Source organism: Scatophagus argus, chromosome 21 (genome assembly GCF_020382885.2).
Source record: "Scatophagus argus isolate fScaArg1 chromosome 21, fScaArg1.pri, whole genome shotgun sequence".
Taxonomy (NCBI): Eukaryota; Metazoa; Chordata; class Actinopteri; family Scatophagidae; genus Scatophagus; species Scatophagus argus.
Window position 1 is genome coordinate 9,021,939 of NC_058513.1, and position 19,797 is coordinate 9,041,735.

The window sequence follows — 19,797 nt, forward strand, 5'->3', positions numbered from 1 at the left end:
TTTGTTTCGGTTTCTAGCTACCAGCTGGATGGTACCAAGCAAACTTGTGGGTATCAAAGTTATTGATATATTATTTATTTATTTATTTTCTAAGTCGTGTAGCAATGATTGCACCATCAAAAGGTGAGCAATATTTTATTTTACCGTTTTGGCAATGTTAAATATTCCCTTCTTAACTTACAGAGTGAAATATAACTGCAAACACAAAAATCAGAGGTATAAATATGGCGTCATTTCATTAGAAAGACTGGAAATCCACCTTGCAGTTTCGATTGATGCCTCTACCAACTCATGTAATACATATAATGAAGACTTTGTAGGAATTCAATAAAAAGATATTTGGTGTATTTTTTATCACTACGTTGACATGTATGATTCCAGTGAGAAACACGCTGTCTTCACTTAGAGAATATTTTGAATACACAGGACTGATCGAGAGCTGCATCACATGCTGAAACAACAGTCACCTGAAGCTCAACAGCAAAACCAGTGAGGCTGTGGTGGATGTTTAAAATATGAATGTTTCAGCAAAGAAGACACGGTTTCTGAAACATGGATGCATCAAACACATCTTCAACCCAGCAGTATACAATCACCACAGTGAAGCTGACCTTTGTCCTTTTGGAGACAAAATGTCATCATCTCATCCTTTCATCCTATTAGACTACTGTGTAAAAAAGTTTCAGAATTATCCTATGATTTTTGAGTTATAGCCAAAAACTGTTTTGCGAGGTCACAGTGAGCTTTGGAGTTCAACCGTGTGGCTGAGTGGATGTCTGTGCCCAATTTGAAGAAATCCCCTGAAGACTTTCCTGACAAATCGTGTTCAGCAGAATGCGATGGCTGCACAGGCCATCCGAAAACATGTGAGCGGCCATGGAGACACTAAACATACAAAATCGTTCAAAAAACAGACATGACATTCTGGTAGCACGTATTTCAATATGATATTAATATTATTTACTGACCTTAATAAGCTTCACACAGTCGGTTATGGCAGTGCAGTTGATATGGTTGATAAAATGTGTTTTCAATCAAATAAACTACAGTCAGTATTCAAAAAAGCTGGACAAAGTTTGATTTTTTCTGTGGAATTACATATTCTTCTATTTACTTATACATATCCCTAAAAAATCTGAAATACCCGGTTGACATTTCATACAATGTTTTGATACCATTTGGTTTAAAACTGATAAACAGAGGTCTCTATGCAGAGCCTCTAGAAACTGCAAATGCGCCTTCATTGAGTCATGCAATAAACTAAGTTTAGAACATTTGAAAAATTGTATATGTAAAAAAAATCTATCAAAAAAAGACAAACACAGAGAGAAATGTTCACACAGAAGGAAACAAAACTTAAGAGTTGATCGAATGAGATGTGACTGCCCTGTCATCTTCATCATCCTCATTCTGCTCTTCCTCTCCCTGGTTGAGTGGCTCTCTGTCCGAGTCTCTCTCCACCTGCTCCGACCTCTTGGTGGTCTTGTTCAGGGTCCCGCCCTGCAGAAAGCAAATATTAACTGAACTCTCTACATATGCAGCACATTCATAAAACTGTATCCAAGCAGTCTGAGGGATGACTGACCTGTCTGTGGTCAACTATGTTGAGCAGCACCGAGGTGATGATGCAGCCGATGGTGTTGGCCAACATGAAGATCATCATCCTCTGCCAACGCCACAACGGAATTTTAGTTTCACTGGTCAGAAAATAAAGAATACAGTGAAGGTAAGTAGAAGTCCAACATACATTCACGAACCATCTTGTGGTGTACTGCAATGAGTCCTTGATCTAAATATTTCCTACCTAGATTTGGTGCCCAAAATCTGTCCAACAACCAGATTGGACACCCCAATGCCAACCATCTGTATAGACGTGGCCAGACCCATGGCTGTTCCCAGAGTCGCCTGAGGCACCACGAGGGGAATAGACGGCCACATACTCGACTGAAATACAGCACAGACAGTTTAAATTAACTCGTTTGCTCGTAAAACTGATCTGTTCACGTCGGTAATAGGCTCTGAATATATTATTACTCTGAAGGGAGTCCATAATCTTGTTAATTTTCTCCTTTAATCTTAGGCTTTGTCCTTTCCAGATATTCTTCATCTGCCAGGCTAACATTTTTACCAGACATTCATTTAAGCAGTGGACCCAACACAGACTGAATTACAGTCTACTTTTACTCTGTTTGTCTGCACTCTCTAGTTTTCTTTTACAGTCTGGATGAAAAACACAATATACAACCTCTAATAAAGCTTTCAAAAATGATGTGCCTGAGAGAGACAGCAGGTGTTAGAAATAAAAGTGGATCTGAACTCACAGCAGCGAAGGAGTAGGTCACTCCCAGCCATATGGTGGAGACGAGAGGAGGGACAAACGTGAAGGCCAGGAGTCCAAACACAGGCAGTGTGAGGACAGCACAGGCCACTGCGAAAATGCCCCGCAGACCCACATGATCCTGAAATGAACACAAGAAAACTTTACTCGCTGTGCTATCCTACCTACTTCACACAGTTTCATATCCAAGACATTTCAACAGTTTAGAAATGGGTTTAAGTTACTTACTATAAGAATGCCCACGATGGCTGAGAGGACCAGCGAGCAGTCATAAACCGCCCCAGCAATGTAGGCAGACTCCTTCTGACTGTAACCGCTGTACTTGTCCTGAATGAACTTACTGCACAGGAAAAATACAGGAATATGCCAAAATGAAATGATTCTGTCAAATGTTATACTGTATATATGCATGCGTTGTGTGTTGACAGCTCTACCTGGCATCCGCGATAAATGGGAAGATGCCATTGTAGAAGAACATAATGGTCAGAACAAGCAGCCAGTATCTCACCGACAGGAGCTTCACATCCTGAATCCTCTACACACACACACACAGACACACACGCACGCACAGAAGATTTAGCCCACACAATCACTTCAGGGCACACACAAAGAAATTAATGAACACAGGAACAAAACATCTAAAAATGAGGTCAGATCAGTTTCCCTCATCCACTAGGACCAAGCAGATTTAAGGGACAGAGCTGCTGTTCAGCTGCTGAGACCCAGGAAGCCCTGGAGGGGAGCTGCTGGCAGAGCAGGTTGTGGTTCAAATATATAACTTGGCTCCTTTTAACTCCATCAAAATCCTACTGAGGCATTTGAGTAGTAAAACAGCATTCACTTTTGTGTCACAGCTTATACATTTTTTGCAGTGTGTACACTACGCCTTCCATTAGCGAGTCCTGGGTCCGTTGGGTGTGGTTGTGTGTGTTTTCTGTGAACTCAAGCATAACTTGGCATAAGCAGTCTATGTGAATTGTTAAACAAAGACAAACAGAAACACAGAATCTCCTATTTGTCTGTTACATTGAAATCTTTCAAGATATGTGGACCAGCAGAGAAACTCTGGATCAGACACCATTCATACCACTTTGCGGGACTCCTCTTGGATGGTGCCATCAAGACCCAGCTGCCTCATCCCGATTTTGTCCAGGGTACTGACTATAATGGCAGACATAAAGCCCAGCACACACAGTAGGGTACCTAGAAAACAAGCCATGATGTGAAATGTAACATGAAGAAAATACTCTAACTTAAGCTCTTTTTTTAGAACTTAAGCTTTCCTCTTCTTTTGTCATTAATCAGTCATGCCATAAACCTACCGCCCCAGAGTGTCCATTGCATGCCATATTTTTCTTCAAACTTCTGTGTGAGGAAGAAGTTCAGGACTGAGCCCAGGCGAGAAAAAGCCAGGGTCAGTCCAAAAGCCAAGGCCAGCTCTTTCCCTTTAAACCAGAAGGCCGTGATGCGGTTCTGAACAACTAACAAGGACACAACCAAGAGAATGACTTAGGAACAGCTGAAAAGACAAGTTCCCAACATTATGTGTATGATTTCTGAGTGGTGACCTTACTGGTCAGAGATCCATTGCCTGACCCAAACAGCAGTCGGCCTGTGAGCATAAGTGGCAGCAGATAGGGAGTTCCTTTAAAGTGGGAGCCCAGTGCAAACAGTGACGAGCCCAAAACACACAGAGAAGAGAATAGAAACACTCCAACTGCAGAAAAAGGAAAGAGGATTCACTTTACCATGAGCTACCATTAATCAGTTTTTTATAGTGGTTTGCTGTTAAGATGTTCATAGACTTACATCGGTTTCCTAATTTGTCAATCAGGAACCCAGCCATGATCACCACAACTGCATTCCTGTTTGTAGAACAACACCAATTGTAGCCGTTTTCTCATAAAGCCACCATTTATCAGTAACTGTCGGTGCAGTCAGTTCGGGTATGTACTTACGTCCAAGCGTAGATAGCATAAAGAAGATTGTACTGCTGGGGGCTCATCCCCAGTCCCAACACACAGTCCACTGTCCCATTGATCACTGTTGCATTGGGACATGTCAGGTTCTACCAGAAAAGTTAAAGCAAGTGATTAATTGACCAGCAACAAACTGAGAACAGACTTTGGAGTTCTGACACCAACAACAGTGGTCATTTTGGAAGCTGATAGTATCTTTAAAGATCCTGCTACCTCTTACTTACCCCTTGGAACTGATCCTGCAAAACACTGGGGATGTCAAAGCAGAAGTAGGAGCCGAATGTCAGCAGACAGTTGAAGAACAGCACCACAAAGCGATAATGCGCTGTGAAAATAACATGAAGACTGCATCATGGATTTGTTCAGGCTCTTTAAATTCTGTATTCTGGCAGACTAAATCATAGACAGGAAGTGATACAACACCAGTGAACACTTCAGCGTTTCACATACAGCAACAGTAGCTCTTTGGTTTTACTGAAACCTAAACTGAATCTACAGAATATGTTGTAACCATATATTCACATGTCCCATATTAATTATCGGTTTTAAAAATCTGAGTCCAAAAAACAACAACTAGTAACTACTGTTGTCAAGTAAACGGTGGTGGTGGGGCTTGTGTACACCTCCATATTGTCTATATTATCTCTCTGCAAATGGGAAACTTAATGTGTATTTAACCTCGTTGGGGAAAAACAAACAAACTGTTGTTTGAAAGACTTTGTTTAGTTGTAGTAACTGAACACTGATTGAAAAAGAAACGGGGTATTTTCTCATAATCCATTCATGAAGTAGCAAAAAATTACTGCCAACCTCAGGATTTTGACAACTTCCCAAAGTCACATGAGTTCTTCAAACGACACTCAAAGCAGAAAGTGCTGAGCTGGTCAATTAGTGGCCCATGTTTTTTCAGGGAAGTATGCAGAGAGTTACTACACAGAGGTCTGGTCACCTGGCGTTAAATTTGTAGTCATATTAGACGATTAAAACTATAACTTTCACATACCTTTCTCTGCCGGTTGCGCCATTGTAAACAAAAAGGACAGTATCTGAAAAGAAAACCTTCAAATTCACATCCTTCGGTGTTGTTTACGTGAACATACTATTGTAGCACAGCTAACAGGCGGCGTTGAGGTTTGCTATAACTCTGCCGCAGACCGCAGATCTTTAAACTACATGGATCGATCTTTCGTGGCGTTATGACGTAGCGAGTCATTTGGAAGTCTGCGTACGCAGCGAGACTGCAACCGCCCGGACTACCGTTTTTTTTTTTTTTTAAAAAAGAAAACTTTATTGAAGAGCATATGGCGATCTGCATATAACCTTTTTTATTTTTAACATTACAGAAAAAGTAGTATTTTCTTCGATGTATTTATGTAATTTTAAAGAGAGAGAGGGAGAGTGAGAGAGAGAGGATAAAGCCTGGACTGAAAATATAAAGAAAATATTTTTTTTCAATACATAAACATATTTGTACTTTTTTATATATTGTATTATATCATAACTTTAACATCCAAATGACATAATACGAAATTGTAAATTAAGTGATCGTGTTATGTTTCTAATCATTATGTAATCATTTTTCAATAAGCTAAGACTAAAAATGCGATTTTTCATTAATTATCCTAATCTGCAACATAACTGATGCCAAGTAAAAGTAGTGGCATAATAAATATCTACAGTAACAGTAAAGAATTTCCCTATAAATAATAAATAATAATAAATAAAGGAATTCTGAACATTGGTAGAAGTATGAAGTACCATAAGACCTCAAAATTGTATTTAAGTATAGTACTAGAGTAAATGTACTCAGTTACATTCTAACAACACTAATTAAAGGCATTTAATCTACTCTGGTTGTATTAAAAAAAAATCTGTTTCCTCCTCGCGTTTTTGATCTCATGTCCCTCGCCGGACACCGTCGCTGTTGTCCAAACATTGCTTTTCCACTCAGAAATTTTGAGAGTGGCATGTGTTGGGTATATAATATGCTCATGAAGCCTCGGAGGGTTTTGTTTAGGCCCATCTTAAACATATAAAATGTCTGTGCTGCGCAGGGCTAAAACATGGGAAATATCTGAATCCGAGGAAAGTGACACTGAGAAAAACCCGAATATAAACCGTGGTGAGGGCAGTCAAATAATAACAATAGGCACAGAATTCATAGAGGATCAGAGCTCAGATCACAGGAGCAAACCCTCCCCATCGTCAGAAACAAAGAGTGAATCCGGTCATGCTTCTGCTTTGTGTCCTCCGCGGCAAGACGGACGTGACACACCAAGTCCTGCAAGAAAACGTCGCACCAAGGAGGAGATAGAAGCGGACAGACAGGCAGCCAAGGAGAGGAAGGAGGCGAGAGAGAGACAGAGAGCTGCCAGGGCCCGGGAGAAGGAGGAGATGAGACAGGAGCAGCAGAGGAGGAGAGAGGCTGCTGACAACCTGAAGAGTCTCAGGCCGGAGAACTGCCTCAAGTGTCTTACTGTCTGCATAGATCCAGGTACACAGGCTCACCGTGCTGCATTGATGTGCAGTCGGAAATTTTCTATCCGTAAGGAAAGAGCTGCATGATACACAACAAGCAGATTTATACTCAAGTATATCATATATGTATATTTCTAATCATATATTTTACGTTTGAGAAATATTAAAATTAAGAAATATTAACTCAACTAGTGTATGACTCATTGATTTATTTTTCTCTTATCAGTGTTGATTCCATAGAAGTTGTTGACAAAAAAGTTGAGTCAGTTTTTATATTCAGTTATTTATATTCAGTTCAAATTCAAATTAATTTTCAAATGAGCTTTATTTGCATCGCTGTAATATATGTGCATCAGAAACTCAGCCAACAGAACTCGTTAAGCAACTTCTTATTGGCTTAGGTTTGTTCCTCTAACCAAAAGTCTGCCTACATGACAGTTAGTATTTACAAGAGCCAATGTCTAAACCAACATGGACCGCTGAAAGATGACATCTGACAAGCTTCTGACCTCCATTTACAAAGTACAATAGGCTAAAGTGAAGCGAAAGTTTGTGCATCTATGAACTCGTGTGTGTTTTTCTTCAGCTCTTCTGCAACAGGATGGCTCAGACATCCTGCTTGACACCTTGGCTACCTTTGAGTGGAGGTTCAGCATTGAGAGCCAGCAGCTCCCACACAGCATCACCTGGACCAGAGACTTACCTCAGGTGGGCACCTTGTGCTTCTTGCAGCATAATTTCTGTGCATATCACTCCTACGTGTGCAGTCTGTGGTGGGTGCACAGCTTCTGTAATAAACCACATGTGCATGTTTTCATCATACTGTATGTTATCTACATCTGTAAAGTAAATATAGTTAATATGCATGTTTGAACTCTTTCTTTACACGTGTAGGTCATATTTCCTTCTGCAGGACCCTGTGATGTGCAATTTGTTCATTTGCATTAATTGTGAAAAATGTTTGCGGTACCTTTATGAATTTGCTCTATTTCTAATGATATATTCTTACTTTTTTTAACTTGACCAGTTGGATCATGGTCGAGGAGATGATGGAAGGGGCTCTGTGGAGGAGGAGCAAGCTGTTCTGGTGCTGGATCTGCCTGACTTTATGGACATAGTGGCCTCTGTGAAGAAAGTAAGCAAACTTTTAAGTCAAAATAAATTGGCTTTGAGGGCAGCCTAGAAGACAGACTCTTTGGAGACTTTAATGTCACTTTTTTGTTATTTATTGTTATTTATACTTTTTGTTATTTTCGCTGCAGATGCTCGACAGTGAAGGGGAGGAAACAGAGGTGGGGTCCTTCCTCAGCTCTCTTTTGGAGTGTCTCAACAGGGACGCCAAGAAGGTGGTCACACTCTTAGTGACAGACTCTCAGCCAGATTACAGGTTCGTGTGTGTCCATGATTGTGGACTCTGATGGGTAGACGTTCAGCCCAGTTACTTTCTCGTTTACTTATAAAAAAATAAAACACTTTTTCTCATTCTGTGCTGGCTGACCTGACTTACTGGTTTTCTTACCAGCAGCACTTGTGGTGAACATTTACTGGATGAGACACTACACTCCAAATTGGGGATGGAGGATTTGGACTTGGAGGAGGTCAGTTTACTTTGAAACTCTTTCCTCGTGAGACTACCGTAGTTGTACGATGAGGATTTGTTGATCTTATGTGCTCTTCCTGTAGATGTTTTACCAGGTATGTTTCAAAAAGTAGATAGTTTTTCAGGTTCAAGCACAGAAAACAAAGGGTTTCTTTGTCTCATTTTCTCTGCAGGTTCTTGTGTACTTACAGCTCTGTAAGAAGATCTCACTGGTCTTCCTGGAGGGCTGGCAGGAGGTCACTAACCATGTGTGTGCTGTCACTAAGGCCTTATCAAAGCGGCCTTTCAAGTACGCAGCCCACTGAAGTGATTGTGAAGAGATAACACAAGCGATAATACAATTTTCCATCACTCATTAACCATCCATTTTTAAGTTAAAAAAGGTTATTAACCAAACAAACTGTCATAGAGCAGTCAGAGAAATATAGAGATTGTAGATATCTTCTAGTTAATACCCAGCTAATCTTCCTTCACTTATCAGAAGGCCTTCCATGTGTTTCCAGACTGCTTACCGAGCGAGCGGAGCTGCCCTTCTGTGTGGATGGTTCGTGGGCCAGTGGGGTTCGGGTGGAGAGGGACGGTTCAGGGCTGATTCAGGTCTGGAACAGGCAGATCCAACAGCTGAACAGAGTCAGCCCCGCGGTAGCCTCTGCTGTGACCGCGGCCTACCCGTCTCCTCAGCTGCTGCTGCAGGTACACCTGAGTGCTCTTCAGTTTGGAGCACGGAGGGCAGTGCCAACATGAGCGAGGGACTCACCTGGATTTCCACTGTGACCACCTACTGTGTGCAGCTGAGGCATTTTCAATAGTTTGTTACTTGCTGTAAATTTTTCAGGAAGGTATTAAAACACTTGGTGCCATATTTTTCACATTGACTAGCTGATTTTGAAAGGATTTAAGCCTTAAAAGTTAAAGATTTAAAAAAAAAAAAAAAAATCATAGATGTGATTCATATAGTCACAAACAATGTATAAGGAGATCATTTCACTGGAATTTCCTGTGTTTACTAGGCATACCAGAGCTTGGAGTCAGAGGGGGACAGAAAGGGGCTGCTGGCTGGTCTCTTAGTGAAGGGTGGAGGTAAAGAGCGGCGAATAGGACCGGAGATATCAGCCAGAGTTTACCGCTGCTTCACAGCCCAGAACCCCCAGCTCGTCCTGGACTGATTTGTCCACTTGAGAATGAGATGGACTTGGCTACTACTATGCTAATGTTTACAAGCTAAAACTATGCATTAAATATCATGTTCATCTTCCAGCTAAGCACTATTTATACTCCTCTGAACTTAAAGGAATAGAATATGTTAATTAGTAAAATAAGGAATTCTATGACTGATGTATTTTTGTGTGGACTATGTGATTTTGTCTGTATATGAATTAAGCCTGTAAAGATGTTGCAAGAGGACTTTCTCGTTTTTGTTTTATTTTAGAGAATTTCCTGAGTAAGAAAGTTCAAAAACAACGCATGACTGTAAATAGAAAAACAAATCATTTTGTAAGCAAGAATACAACCACCGGTGATATTCAAGCCAATACGCTTATTACAAAACACACATTTCAGCATACAAAAATTCATTTCCACAGTTTGAAAAAGCAACCCCCTTGGCCCAGAGTCTGTCCCTGAGAATAATAGCGTGCATAAGTTTTTGTCAAAGTCTAATGTGGCAAACATGAGGCCCTCCAAAGATGATGACTGGCATATTTTAAAAAATGAAACACAAAAATGAAAATCTCGTTAGCCCCATGATCGAAACTGGTTAAAATGCCAATAAATGACCCAAATGTCACTCAAACATCTCAGTTACTTAGTCTCACTCACTACATAGTCACTCCTTTCTCCCAGTTTATTGACAAAGTCGTTTGAAGGTCAAAAACTTGCTAAATAAAGTGAAGCAACAATCCACCCCAAATGTTGACTGATGAACAAATACTAGCTGAAAAGTGAGATTAATCCAATGTCTGATTCACAACAGGAGATGCTGATGGCAATGGTAGAATGATATAGCTGTGTGCCAAACACTTACAAATACGCTATGACTGCTGAGTCATGTCCAGCGGCATCTTTTGCACTGATAATCCTCTGGCTCGGAGCAGCAGCTGTCATAGTCGCTGCTGGGAGGGGTTGGAGGGCATTGGCAAGTGTAGGCTTGAGTTTGAGGTGACATTTGACAGGAGCACTGGTGTGGGATTGTGTCAGGAAGTGGACTGGTGCAGGGGCTTGGGGAGGCGCAGGCACTCAGGGTGGATACTGGGCTCGGGATGGGGCTGGGGCTACGACTCGCAGGCAGGCTCATCTCCTCGTGAAAATCCTCAGGGGAGTCCCTTTGCTGCTCTGAGACTTCAGGGCTGCTGGTGAGGGTGAACACCCAGCCCAGCTGATTGTGAAGGACGGTGCGCAGGCCTGGGGGCAGGTCCACAGTGTTAAGCACATCAGGGCAGCAGGGCAACATTTGGCGGAGCCGGGCACAGCAAAGGTACTGCAGGGAAGTGGGTGTATAGCAGGCACGGATCACCTTCATACTGCTTTTGGCTGCTGTGGAGCATACCATGGGGTACAACTTCTTGTTCTGCAGCCTAGTGGCAGCAACGCCTGTTGTAGCAGAGCAAGCAACATTTCAAAATTAAAAGTCACCAGGCAGTCATGACTAAACGCTGTTTTTTTTGTGTTTTATGTATCCAACAAAGCCTGCTTGAATTACAGAGAAACACGTACCTATGCAGTGCCGATTCTTGTAGAAAGTCAGGGTGCCGTGCCAGGTGTCCAGGTGCACTCCTATGATGGAGCCCTGGCCAAACCGAGAGGAGAACTTCACTTTGTCCCCTTTGTGCTGGAGGTGACCTAAATACATAAACCAGTGGATAATTAATAGGATTTTCTCTTTTCTTGAATTGGTGACTATTACGAAGGAAGAAGTATCCCTGCAGAATGTAAAAATACCCCAAACCCCCGTGCATTTCAAAACCTGCTTATTTAAAGGTACATTAGGATGATCAGCAAAATGCATGTAAAGCATCAAAATTAAAAGTATTCATCACTGACAATTAATCCCATATATTTTTAGCAGATTGTTAAAATGGATCCATCATGCATAACCAGTACTTTACAGTTGTAACTGGTTAAAGTGGAGCTAGTTATAGCTAATTTATATATATAGCAGTTGAATTAAATAAAATTTACAAATTATTTTTTTTTTATATATATATATTTCAGAAACTCATTTTTGCCTCTTAGGCAACAAGCAAATGTTATTTAAACCCAACCCTTTGAAGGGGTTAAGAGAGGAAATGTCTCTTTAAGAGCTCACTAAATGGTTTATGTAAAATTTCAGTCTGAGTGGTGAAAAGTACTTTTCACCACTGGCAGAAAGCCTCTGTCTAGCTTCACAGATTCCTCCAATAAGTAATGGTTTGTCTGAATCCTAACCTGTGTAGGAGAGCCCCCAGCTGTCCTCATCGTGACCCAGCAGGCTGCCAAAGCTGTATTTGAACTTCTCCAGGTTCACCTCTGAAGTTCCAATTCCCACCATCTACAGCAGGATCGCAACAGGTAAACCAACTGACCGACCACAGGAACCTTTTCAAGCGTGTTTTCGGCCACAGATAACATAATACCCACCATATCAGTTCCATAGACAGGAGAGGTCATCTTCACTTCCCAGAAGTGTTGGCCATCTGTGAGCTCCTTTGTGCCGCGGATGGCGGCTGTGCCACAGCTGTAGTCGGAGTGAAAGCTCACCTTCCTGTTGTCACAGCTGAGGAAGGCGCCGGAAGATTTAAAGTGTTTGTCCCACTCCCAGTCAAAGCCTGACAACAGGAGCATGCAAACAGCCATATTAGCTGGATAGTTATTTCACATTTTGTTATTTGTAACAACCTCTTTTTTTTTTAATTTGTTTACTCAAGCAGGTAATCCAGTGCTGTGGTATTAATTAAAATATCTGAACAACTTCTGGCTAAGTTGGCTTGAAGTCCCAGAGGATTCATCACAATAACTTACTGTGTAACAGCAAATTATAAAATCTGTGTGTGGGGGAGCTTTGTCTTTCTGTTGTCTGTGATCTGTTTCACTGAATTTGAGTGGAACATTGCTCAATATGTAGTTATATGCTCACAAAAGCCCATTATAATACGTGTATTATACTTTCACAATCCTGCCAAAGCCTTAGACTGCCCATTAGCCTGCCTGGCTTCAGCAGTACACCTGCGCCACTGCACAGTGTACCCTGCTGTGTTCATATGATGTATGACTGTGACAGCTCACCCTGATCCTCCTCCCCACAGAGGCAGTCACTAGAGACACCAAGGCCTGGGCTGAGCTCCTCCTGTTGGTCGCACATGCAGAAAGACTCCCCTATCACTGGCACCGTGCTGGGCAAGGCCACCACCTCAGATACCGTCTGTGAACTCTGCAGGTAATCCACCTCAGACTCCAGGTCGCTCATCTGGTTGACACAAACAGCACAAACAGTATCTTGTAAGTCCCTAAAGGTGGCCATGGTCCAGGGATGTTGGCTTGGTAGCAGGAGAATGAATTAGCTCCAGCGGAGAGAGTCGCATTGAGGTTTGCATTCACCGTTTTCTCAATTCTACTGACAGCTGTGCCTTTTTGTAAAGAATCAACTTGTGGTATTGGCAACCACAATCATGCTATCTGACACTGAACAATCCAGAGAGTCAAATGAGAATCACATCACCCGTTATGTTTTAGAGACAAGACAGCCTTTTCCCTAAAAGGCCCCTTCCAAAAATACTGAGCCTACTACTGACACCTGACCATGTCTTACACGCAACCATTTCAGACAGGGGACAGTCCCAGTGGAAAACTACTGGTACTCAGGTAGAAATATCATCTTTCACATGTGGCCATACCTTCTCTTTGAATTTAACTAATCCTTTTTGACATATAGTCAATTTAAAACAGTATAAAGACAATATATTTAATGTTTTGCTTCATCAACTTCATTGATTTTTGTAAATATGTGCTTATTCCGAATTTGATGCAATCAACATGTTACAAACAAGTTGAGACAGAGGCAACAAAAGACCAGGAAAGCTTTAAAAACTTATAAAGGTAAACGGGGTAAATGTAACATGTCCTATAGTATCATGACTGAGCAGCGTGGAAAGGCTCAGTCATTCACAAGAAAGGATGGGGTGACGTGCAGAGATGTTTTGAGGGGCTGGAGCTCAAGCAAAAAAAAAGGGGATCAGTCACACACATAACTTTACAACAAATGGAACATTCAAGAAGACATTCATATAATGCCAGAGAGGTGTGTGCCTCACACTCAACTATCAAATAATGCCACAACAAAAACACTCGCCTTACCTAAGACCTGCCTTTTTCAACATCTAGGTTGTATTTCTTATTCCCTACCGTGATCCTCTTTCTGCAGTCTTACCACATATACATTCCATCTGAATCTCCCTCTGTTTTCTTAAAGTTTCTCCTTCTATAGCTAGTTTCTTTCGCTGTGCCCCACAAACCCCAGCGCGTCACCTGTGTCATTGTCTGGCCTTCCCATTCCTCCCCATCCGATGTCTGGATCACTGCCATGGCATCTGTCTCCTGCCGTGTTTCACTCCAAGCCAAATGCCGAGCCCGGCCGTTCCTGCCTCTTCTCAGCATGGCAGCTCTGTGGACAGCAGAGCCAACACCTTATGACCAGCTGGCATATGTACAGCAGGCCATGTACTGTGTATTTATGTCAAGTATAAAGTCACTATTGAACTCATGGTTCACAGCTTATTTACTATTTGTTTTGTTCGTCGAGGTCAGATTATTTTTTGACCTATATATATCTCATTACATGTTTTTTAAACCCAGCAGGCCATATTCAAGGAAGAGAGACAGAAATAACTTCTCCTGCTGAGCCTATTTCAGGTTGACGGAGGCTTCCTATGAATCAGCAGCACAGGGACTGAGGCGAGTTTAATTGCAGAATGAGATCTTAAACAAATTTTTAAAAAAATCTTAAAGCAACAAGGATAATATAGCCTACAGATACTGTAGATGTTATTTCAGATGATGAAGATGATAGTGTGTCTTCTATGGTTCAACTGATGACTTTTAGAGGGTAACATATTTTTCCGTACAAACCGACACACAGTTTAATTTATTGTATTTCAAACCTACAGTGAGGCTGTATGAGAAGTGTGAGTCACTTCTGATTCCCAACCTTTTTCTCTTTTTCTTTCTAAAATTGTTGGTAACTCTTACAGACACGGTGAAGCTGCGAAATATCCTTGTGAGGAAACATATCTAGTCACCTCTAGACTGATTTCTGTATGGGAGCTTTCCCATTTCAATCTGCCCCATATACAGGAGCATGACGTGTTTCCATGCACTTGTTTAACCTTTAAACTCAACTGTCTACTTTGCCACTAGACACAGACAGGTCACCTGACCTGGCTTCTACAATGTATACCCACCATAAGACACAGATTCTAATATCTTTGCGTTTACACTCCTGCCAGTATTGACACTGTCCTACATAATTATCTCTGAGATAAATCTGGATCTAATTCTGGTGGAATGGAAGTAGATTAATCTGTTATAAAAAATCAACCTTTCACCACTTATGACTTAGCTGCCACTTTTAAAGAAAATTTAGAAGGAATTGAAGTCAAAGTTTACTTCATTGTGACATGGGGAACAATAATATTATAACATAACAGACTGATCACTTAAAAACTGCACTGTTAGGAGAGCAGGTAGCTCCATATCTATTGACCAAAAACGGAGCAGTCTGATACTTTCTTCTTGTCTGCATTGAACTGTTTTCCGCTTTCACAGTCAGAAATCATTTCAATCAGTTGCCTCAACAACCTGATAGCATGTCTCGGCTAATGCCAGCGCTCAGCAGAGCAGCTGGTGACTGCTTTCCAAGCAGGTGCAGGAGATAACTGCCATTAGTTTAGATTAGTTTAGTCTGGAGCTATAGTCTCACTTTAATTTGGCCTTACCCTACATACTGTAAATGCATTATCTGGATGACCCAGTCAGTACAAAGTACAGCACCTATGTTCTGATTTATGAGAATTCATCTGCAGCAGGACTGTGACAGTGGTCTGAAAGACTTTTATGTTTCAGATGAATGCTCTGTCCATGTCCTGTCCACACTATCTGTTCAAATGCACCAGAATCTCATGCTGTCCATAAGTGGTCCTCTTTAGAAAGCTTGGTAGTAGCACTGGATGTTTAAATCTCAGCAGGTACTGTATGTGTATTCAGTAAATGTAATACTACAGCCTATGTTTTGTTGGAACTTTAACTTAAAACTCAATCAGCCACAGTACAGCATGAAAAGCTCGGTTTTAGCGACAGCTATGCTCTTACCTTACAGTGGTCTTCCTATATGCTGTCTTGCAGTGGCTCATTTGAATGCCAGTGTGCCTCTATATCGGACCGTGTAACAGGTGCAGTTTGCACTATGTCCCACTTCTGAGCAAGCTGGACGTAAACATTGCTTCTCCACGCCCTTGTCGTGTTCTTATTGGATAAAACCTATGTGGGGGAGGGGTTTATGTTAAGATATTTAGTTACCTTGAACCGTAGTGGGCTAACTATCTATGGTGCGAATGATGCATGCATGCATTCATGTACCTAAAGAGTAAAGCAAAATAATATGTAAAATAAATATGTTTCCCAATTGCATTTGCCACACCCACAGTATATATAATCCATATATATTCCAGTACTCCCCACCATCAGTTAGAACTGAAGAAGCTTCTAGGATGAGAGGCGAAACGTCTTCTTCTAGAAAACTTTACGTCCAATTGCTTAACGAAACTCTTCTACCTTGACCATGACCTGGATGGCTGAGAATCTCCATAGGTTCAAAAAAGAAAAAAAGAAAAAAAAAAAAGAAATAATAATAGGAAAAAATAAAATACGAAAAAGACAGACTGTGATTTACCATTTCCTAAAATAGTGTATACTGCTGGTAATTGTTTACAACTCTAAAAACAGCGAATTAACGTAACGTAAGGTATCGAAGTTTTGGGACAATTAGATAAATAAGATATGTTAAAAAGTTATATTTGTCTACAGATAAAGAAATATGTGTGGCGCCAGTTGTGATCGCCTCTACCATGGGTCACTGTCGACTTACTTAAGGCTCAAAGACATCTGAAACATTTCACGAACAATCTCACAATAAAGCCGTTCTGCTATTAATCATAAGGTTTGTAATGCGATCGGATGTGTCATGGTGTACTATTGGTGGCAATGAATGAGAGGCGGGACTTAAGAGAAACTGTGTGATTGGCTAGGTGGCGCGTGACGGTTAGCGGAAGTAGTTGAGCTCTGTCCCGTGTGCGTGATTGAAGTATGGAACAAAATAATGGTAGGAACATGTTACCGGTCAAGTTTATTAGGACGTTACGTCGCTGTTTGTAGCTCGTACAGCTTTACACGGACTGTATGCTTGTTCATTAGAGTTGACAGCCGCCACAAACTGATGCGTGTTTCATAAAAGTTATCAATTTGTATCTTAGCTAACTGGCTAACTGATCCTATATGGAAATGAGCTTAAATTTTAAAGATTCGGCTGTATCAGCTCCTAAAACAGAAGCTGACCGAAATGTTTTCATGTCGCCCGTGTAACTGATTATTACATCGTTAATAATGTTAACTTTAATATTCCAAAGGAACCTATTTATGTTGAACTTGTGAACTTGGGCGATGAAACATTTCCTCGACATGCCTCTCTCTCTCTCTGACCCCTTGTTTTGGATTATTATTATGACAGTTAAAATGCATAACTCCTTTGCCTGTTGTTTCGGAATTTACTGACAACTAAACGTTTGAAATAACCTTTGATATGTCTGCCGCTGTCATGCTTAACTTACCCATGTTTTCTTTTCATATGAGACGGGAACTTGGCCCAGGTCCGGCATGTTGTGTTGGTCCTGTCGGGGAAAGGAGGTGTGGGCAAGAGCACCATTACCACAGAGTTAGCGCTGTCTCTCAGGCATGCTGGCAAGAAGGTGAGCTCAAAGACCAGCCATGTGCATGTGCAACATATGCTGGCAGGTTGTTACCCTCGTTAAACTGCACAGAAGCTGTTAAAGAGACTAGAGTTTGTTAATGATGCATGTACAAATACAGCACTTTTAATACTGTGTAATAAATACTCCATCTGTTATCAATGTGTTCATCAGGTTGGCATCCTGGATGTTGACCTGTGTGGGCCCAGTATCCCCCGCATGCTGAGCATTGGCAGGCCTGATGTGCACCAGTGTGACTCAGGATGGGTGCCTGTCTACACCGATGCCCAGAAGAGCCTCGCCCTCATGTCTATTGGCTTCCTGCTGGAGGACCCAGATGAAGCAGTGGTGTGGAGGGGGCCCAAGAAAACCGGTAGGTACTGGACCATCACTGATCAGTGATGCTGCATGTTCTTTTCCTGCCCATCATACTTTACATCTCTGGTTGTCTTGTCCAACAGCTTTGATTGGCCAGTTTGTGTCAGACGTCGCATGGGGGGAGCTGGATGTGCTGCTAGTGGACACCCCCCCAGGGACGTCTGACGAGCATTTGGCAGTACTGGAGAACTTTAAAAAACACAGTAGATTGGATGGTGCCATTTTGGTCACCACACCTCAGGTATGCACTAGTCTGGAGAGACCCTACTGTCCATGGCAGGAACAAGCAGAATGAATTGAACTTATGGCCAATGTAGTAAGGGAACATTTATGTTAACAAATAGGCTCATTGATTTAGCCATAAATATATATAGTATTCTGTGTGTATTTTAAAGCAATCTGACCAGTGTTCTGGCTCAGTTGTCTTGTGTTTTAAAGCAAAATCAAAACACAGACAGTCCACTAACATTATGTAGTGTATAAATGCTCATTTCCCCCATCTTTGCACCCGGAAAGCTACCAAAATAATGAATTCCTTCAACAATGTGTGTTGTCTGGTCTTGTGCTGGCCACAGGCTGTATCCACAGGGGATGTGAGGAGGGAGATCACCTTCTGTAAGAAGACAGGAGTTCGGATCCTGGGCGTCATAGAGAACATGAGTGGTTTTGTTTGTCCACATTGTTCGGTGTGTTAACTCTTAATACAATAATTTGGAGAATTCGGATGTGAAATACCAATAACTTAATGAAATTACAGTAATGTGTACCTAAGGATATTAAGGTCATCTACATAACAGTTGCTGTAGTGTTGTTCACCAAAATACAATGTAATTATTTTCTTTGTTAAAGTTCAGTATTGTCAGACCTAATGCATTTTTAAAAATATTCTCTCTCCAGGAGTGCAGCAATATATTCTCAAAAGGTGGTGGAGAGGAGTTAGCCAAGCTGACTGGATCAGTTTTCCTGGGTGAGATCAGTGGGACTGAATTACATGTTATGTTAGCTTGCAGCCACAAGGTGTCACAACACACTGTGACTGCACATCACTCCTCACCCAACATTCACGATTCAGGAGGCATTTTACGTCAGTGCTTATAAAATGGTTGCACCAGATTTCAGTGCAGCTGCAGGTTTAAAATACCGCAGTGACAGCGTGAAGACATGCTTCAGCATCATCAGCAACTCTTGATCAGATGATTCTATCATTTAACATTTTCCCTCAGTGGTTTATATACTTTGCATATAGATCAGTATCTTGAGTAATTCAGCTTATGCTGGGGCACTGAGACACCAGCTGTTTCTGACTGTGCTGAATGGCTTTAGCATCCAAGTAGTTAATCAGTCAGTGCTACCCAACATCCACCTGATTCTCACTATTATCATTAATCACTACATTACTTTGTGGGATAAAGCAGTTGATTCTGGGATCTGTCATTTTTCAGTGATATACACTGGTGCTAGTCACCGGTTTAGTTTAAGATCAGTAATCAACATCTTGTCTTCTCCGTTTCAGGCTCTGTGCCTTTGGATCCTCTGCTCAGCACAAGTATAGAGGAGGGAAAAGACTTCATACAGTCATTTTCTGACAGCGCCACCTACAGTGCCATCAGCAGTATTTCTCAGACTCTGCTCAACAGCCTTCAAACTACTTGAGTCCTGAATTTAACAACTCCAAATGCTGGACAGTGTTCAGTTTAGTACAGTTGCATTTCTGTTTTCCTTTACAGTTAAACATCACATAAAACTAATTTCTGACTGTCTTATTTTATACCGTAATTAATATATGCCAACAGTACAGTGCAGGCTTTGTTTAGAGTTATCTTTCTGTACTAGAGTTTGAAGTCTTTAGGGCGTTAACCACAGCATGAAGATTACCAGAGCTCATTCCAGAGTGAAACAGGAAGAGTTAAATACTGTTAAGCAACTCAGCAAATTTAAGACATTTTTTAAAATCAGAAATGCCATAGCATGCTGCCTGTAAAGATTTGGATTGTGTCACAGTAGAATAAACAGTACTGAAAACATTACATTTTG

General features: G+C 41.4%; 4 protein-coding genes across 5 annotated transcripts; 2 read left to right on the top strand and 2 right to left on the bottom strand.

Annotated features, from left to right (window-relative positions):
- Positions 1–119: 119 nt before the first annotated feature.
- mfsd1l (major facilitator superfamily domain containing 1-like) lies at positions 120–5,491 on the bottom strand. Its single transcript, XM_046377299.1, has 13 exons — positions 5,321–5,491; positions 4,542–4,642; positions 4,297–4,406; positions 4,148–4,203; positions 3,912–4,055; positions 3,661–3,819; positions 3,426–3,541; positions 2,773–2,873; positions 2,567–2,678; positions 2,322–2,459; positions 1,805–1,944; positions 1,586–1,697; positions 120–1,500 (listed from the first exon to the last, which is right to left on the bottom strand). The coding sequence occupies exons 1-13, from the start codon at positions 5,340–5,342 to the stop codon at positions 1,357–1,359; spliced, it is 1,455 nt and encodes a 484-aa protein (XP_046233255.1). The 5' UTR covers positions 5,343–5,491; the 3' UTR covers positions 120–1,356.
- Positions 5,492–6,231: 740 nt separating this feature from the next.
- LOC124052983 (probable crossover junction endonuclease EME2) lies at positions 6,232–9,799 on the top strand. Of its 2 annotated transcripts, none has more exons than XM_046377868.1 (8): positions 6,232–6,811; positions 7,382–7,503; positions 7,823–7,930; positions 8,058–8,182; positions 8,318–8,393; positions 8,569–8,684; positions 8,899–9,088; positions 9,406–9,799. In XM_046377868.1, exons 1-8 carry the CDS (start codon positions 6,355–6,357, stop codon positions 9,559–9,561), a joined length of 1,350 nt encoding a protein of 449 aa, XP_046233824.1. In that variant the 5' UTR covers positions 6,232–6,354; the 3' UTR covers positions 9,562–9,799. The 2 variants fall into 2 exon arrangements, with proteins under 2 accessions (XP_046233824.1, XP_046233825.1); XM_046377869.1 differs by having other exon boundaries at positions 8,321–8,393.
- A 38-nt stretch (positions 9,800–9,837) lies between these two features.
- Positions 9,838–15,885, bottom strand: LOC124052984 (SPRY domain-containing SOCS box protein 3-like). Its single transcript, XM_046377870.1, has 7 exons — positions 15,734–15,885; positions 13,895–14,030; positions 12,656–12,836; positions 12,011–12,198; positions 11,819–11,921; positions 11,108–11,233; positions 9,838–10,984 (listed from the first exon to the last, which is right to left on the bottom strand). The coding sequence occupies exons 1-7, from the start codon at positions 15,772–15,774 to the stop codon at positions 10,440–10,442; spliced, it is 1,320 nt and encodes a 439-aa protein (XP_046233826.1). The 5' UTR covers positions 15,775–15,885; the 3' UTR covers positions 9,838–10,439.
- Positions 15,886–16,601: 716 nt separating this feature from the next.
- On the top strand, positions 16,602–19,790 carry nubp2 (nucleotide binding protein 2 (MinD homolog, E. coli)). Its single transcript, XM_046377002.1, has 7 exons — positions 16,602–16,742; positions 17,270–17,385; positions 17,560–17,758; positions 17,847–18,004; positions 18,339–18,449; positions 18,661–18,730; positions 19,277–19,790. Exons 1-7 carry the CDS (start codon positions 16,727–16,729, stop codon positions 19,414–19,416), a joined length of 810 nt encoding a protein of 269 aa, XP_046232958.1. The 5' UTR covers positions 16,602–16,726; the 3' UTR covers positions 19,417–19,790.
- The last annotated feature ends 7 nt before the right edge of the window (positions 19,791–19,797 follow it).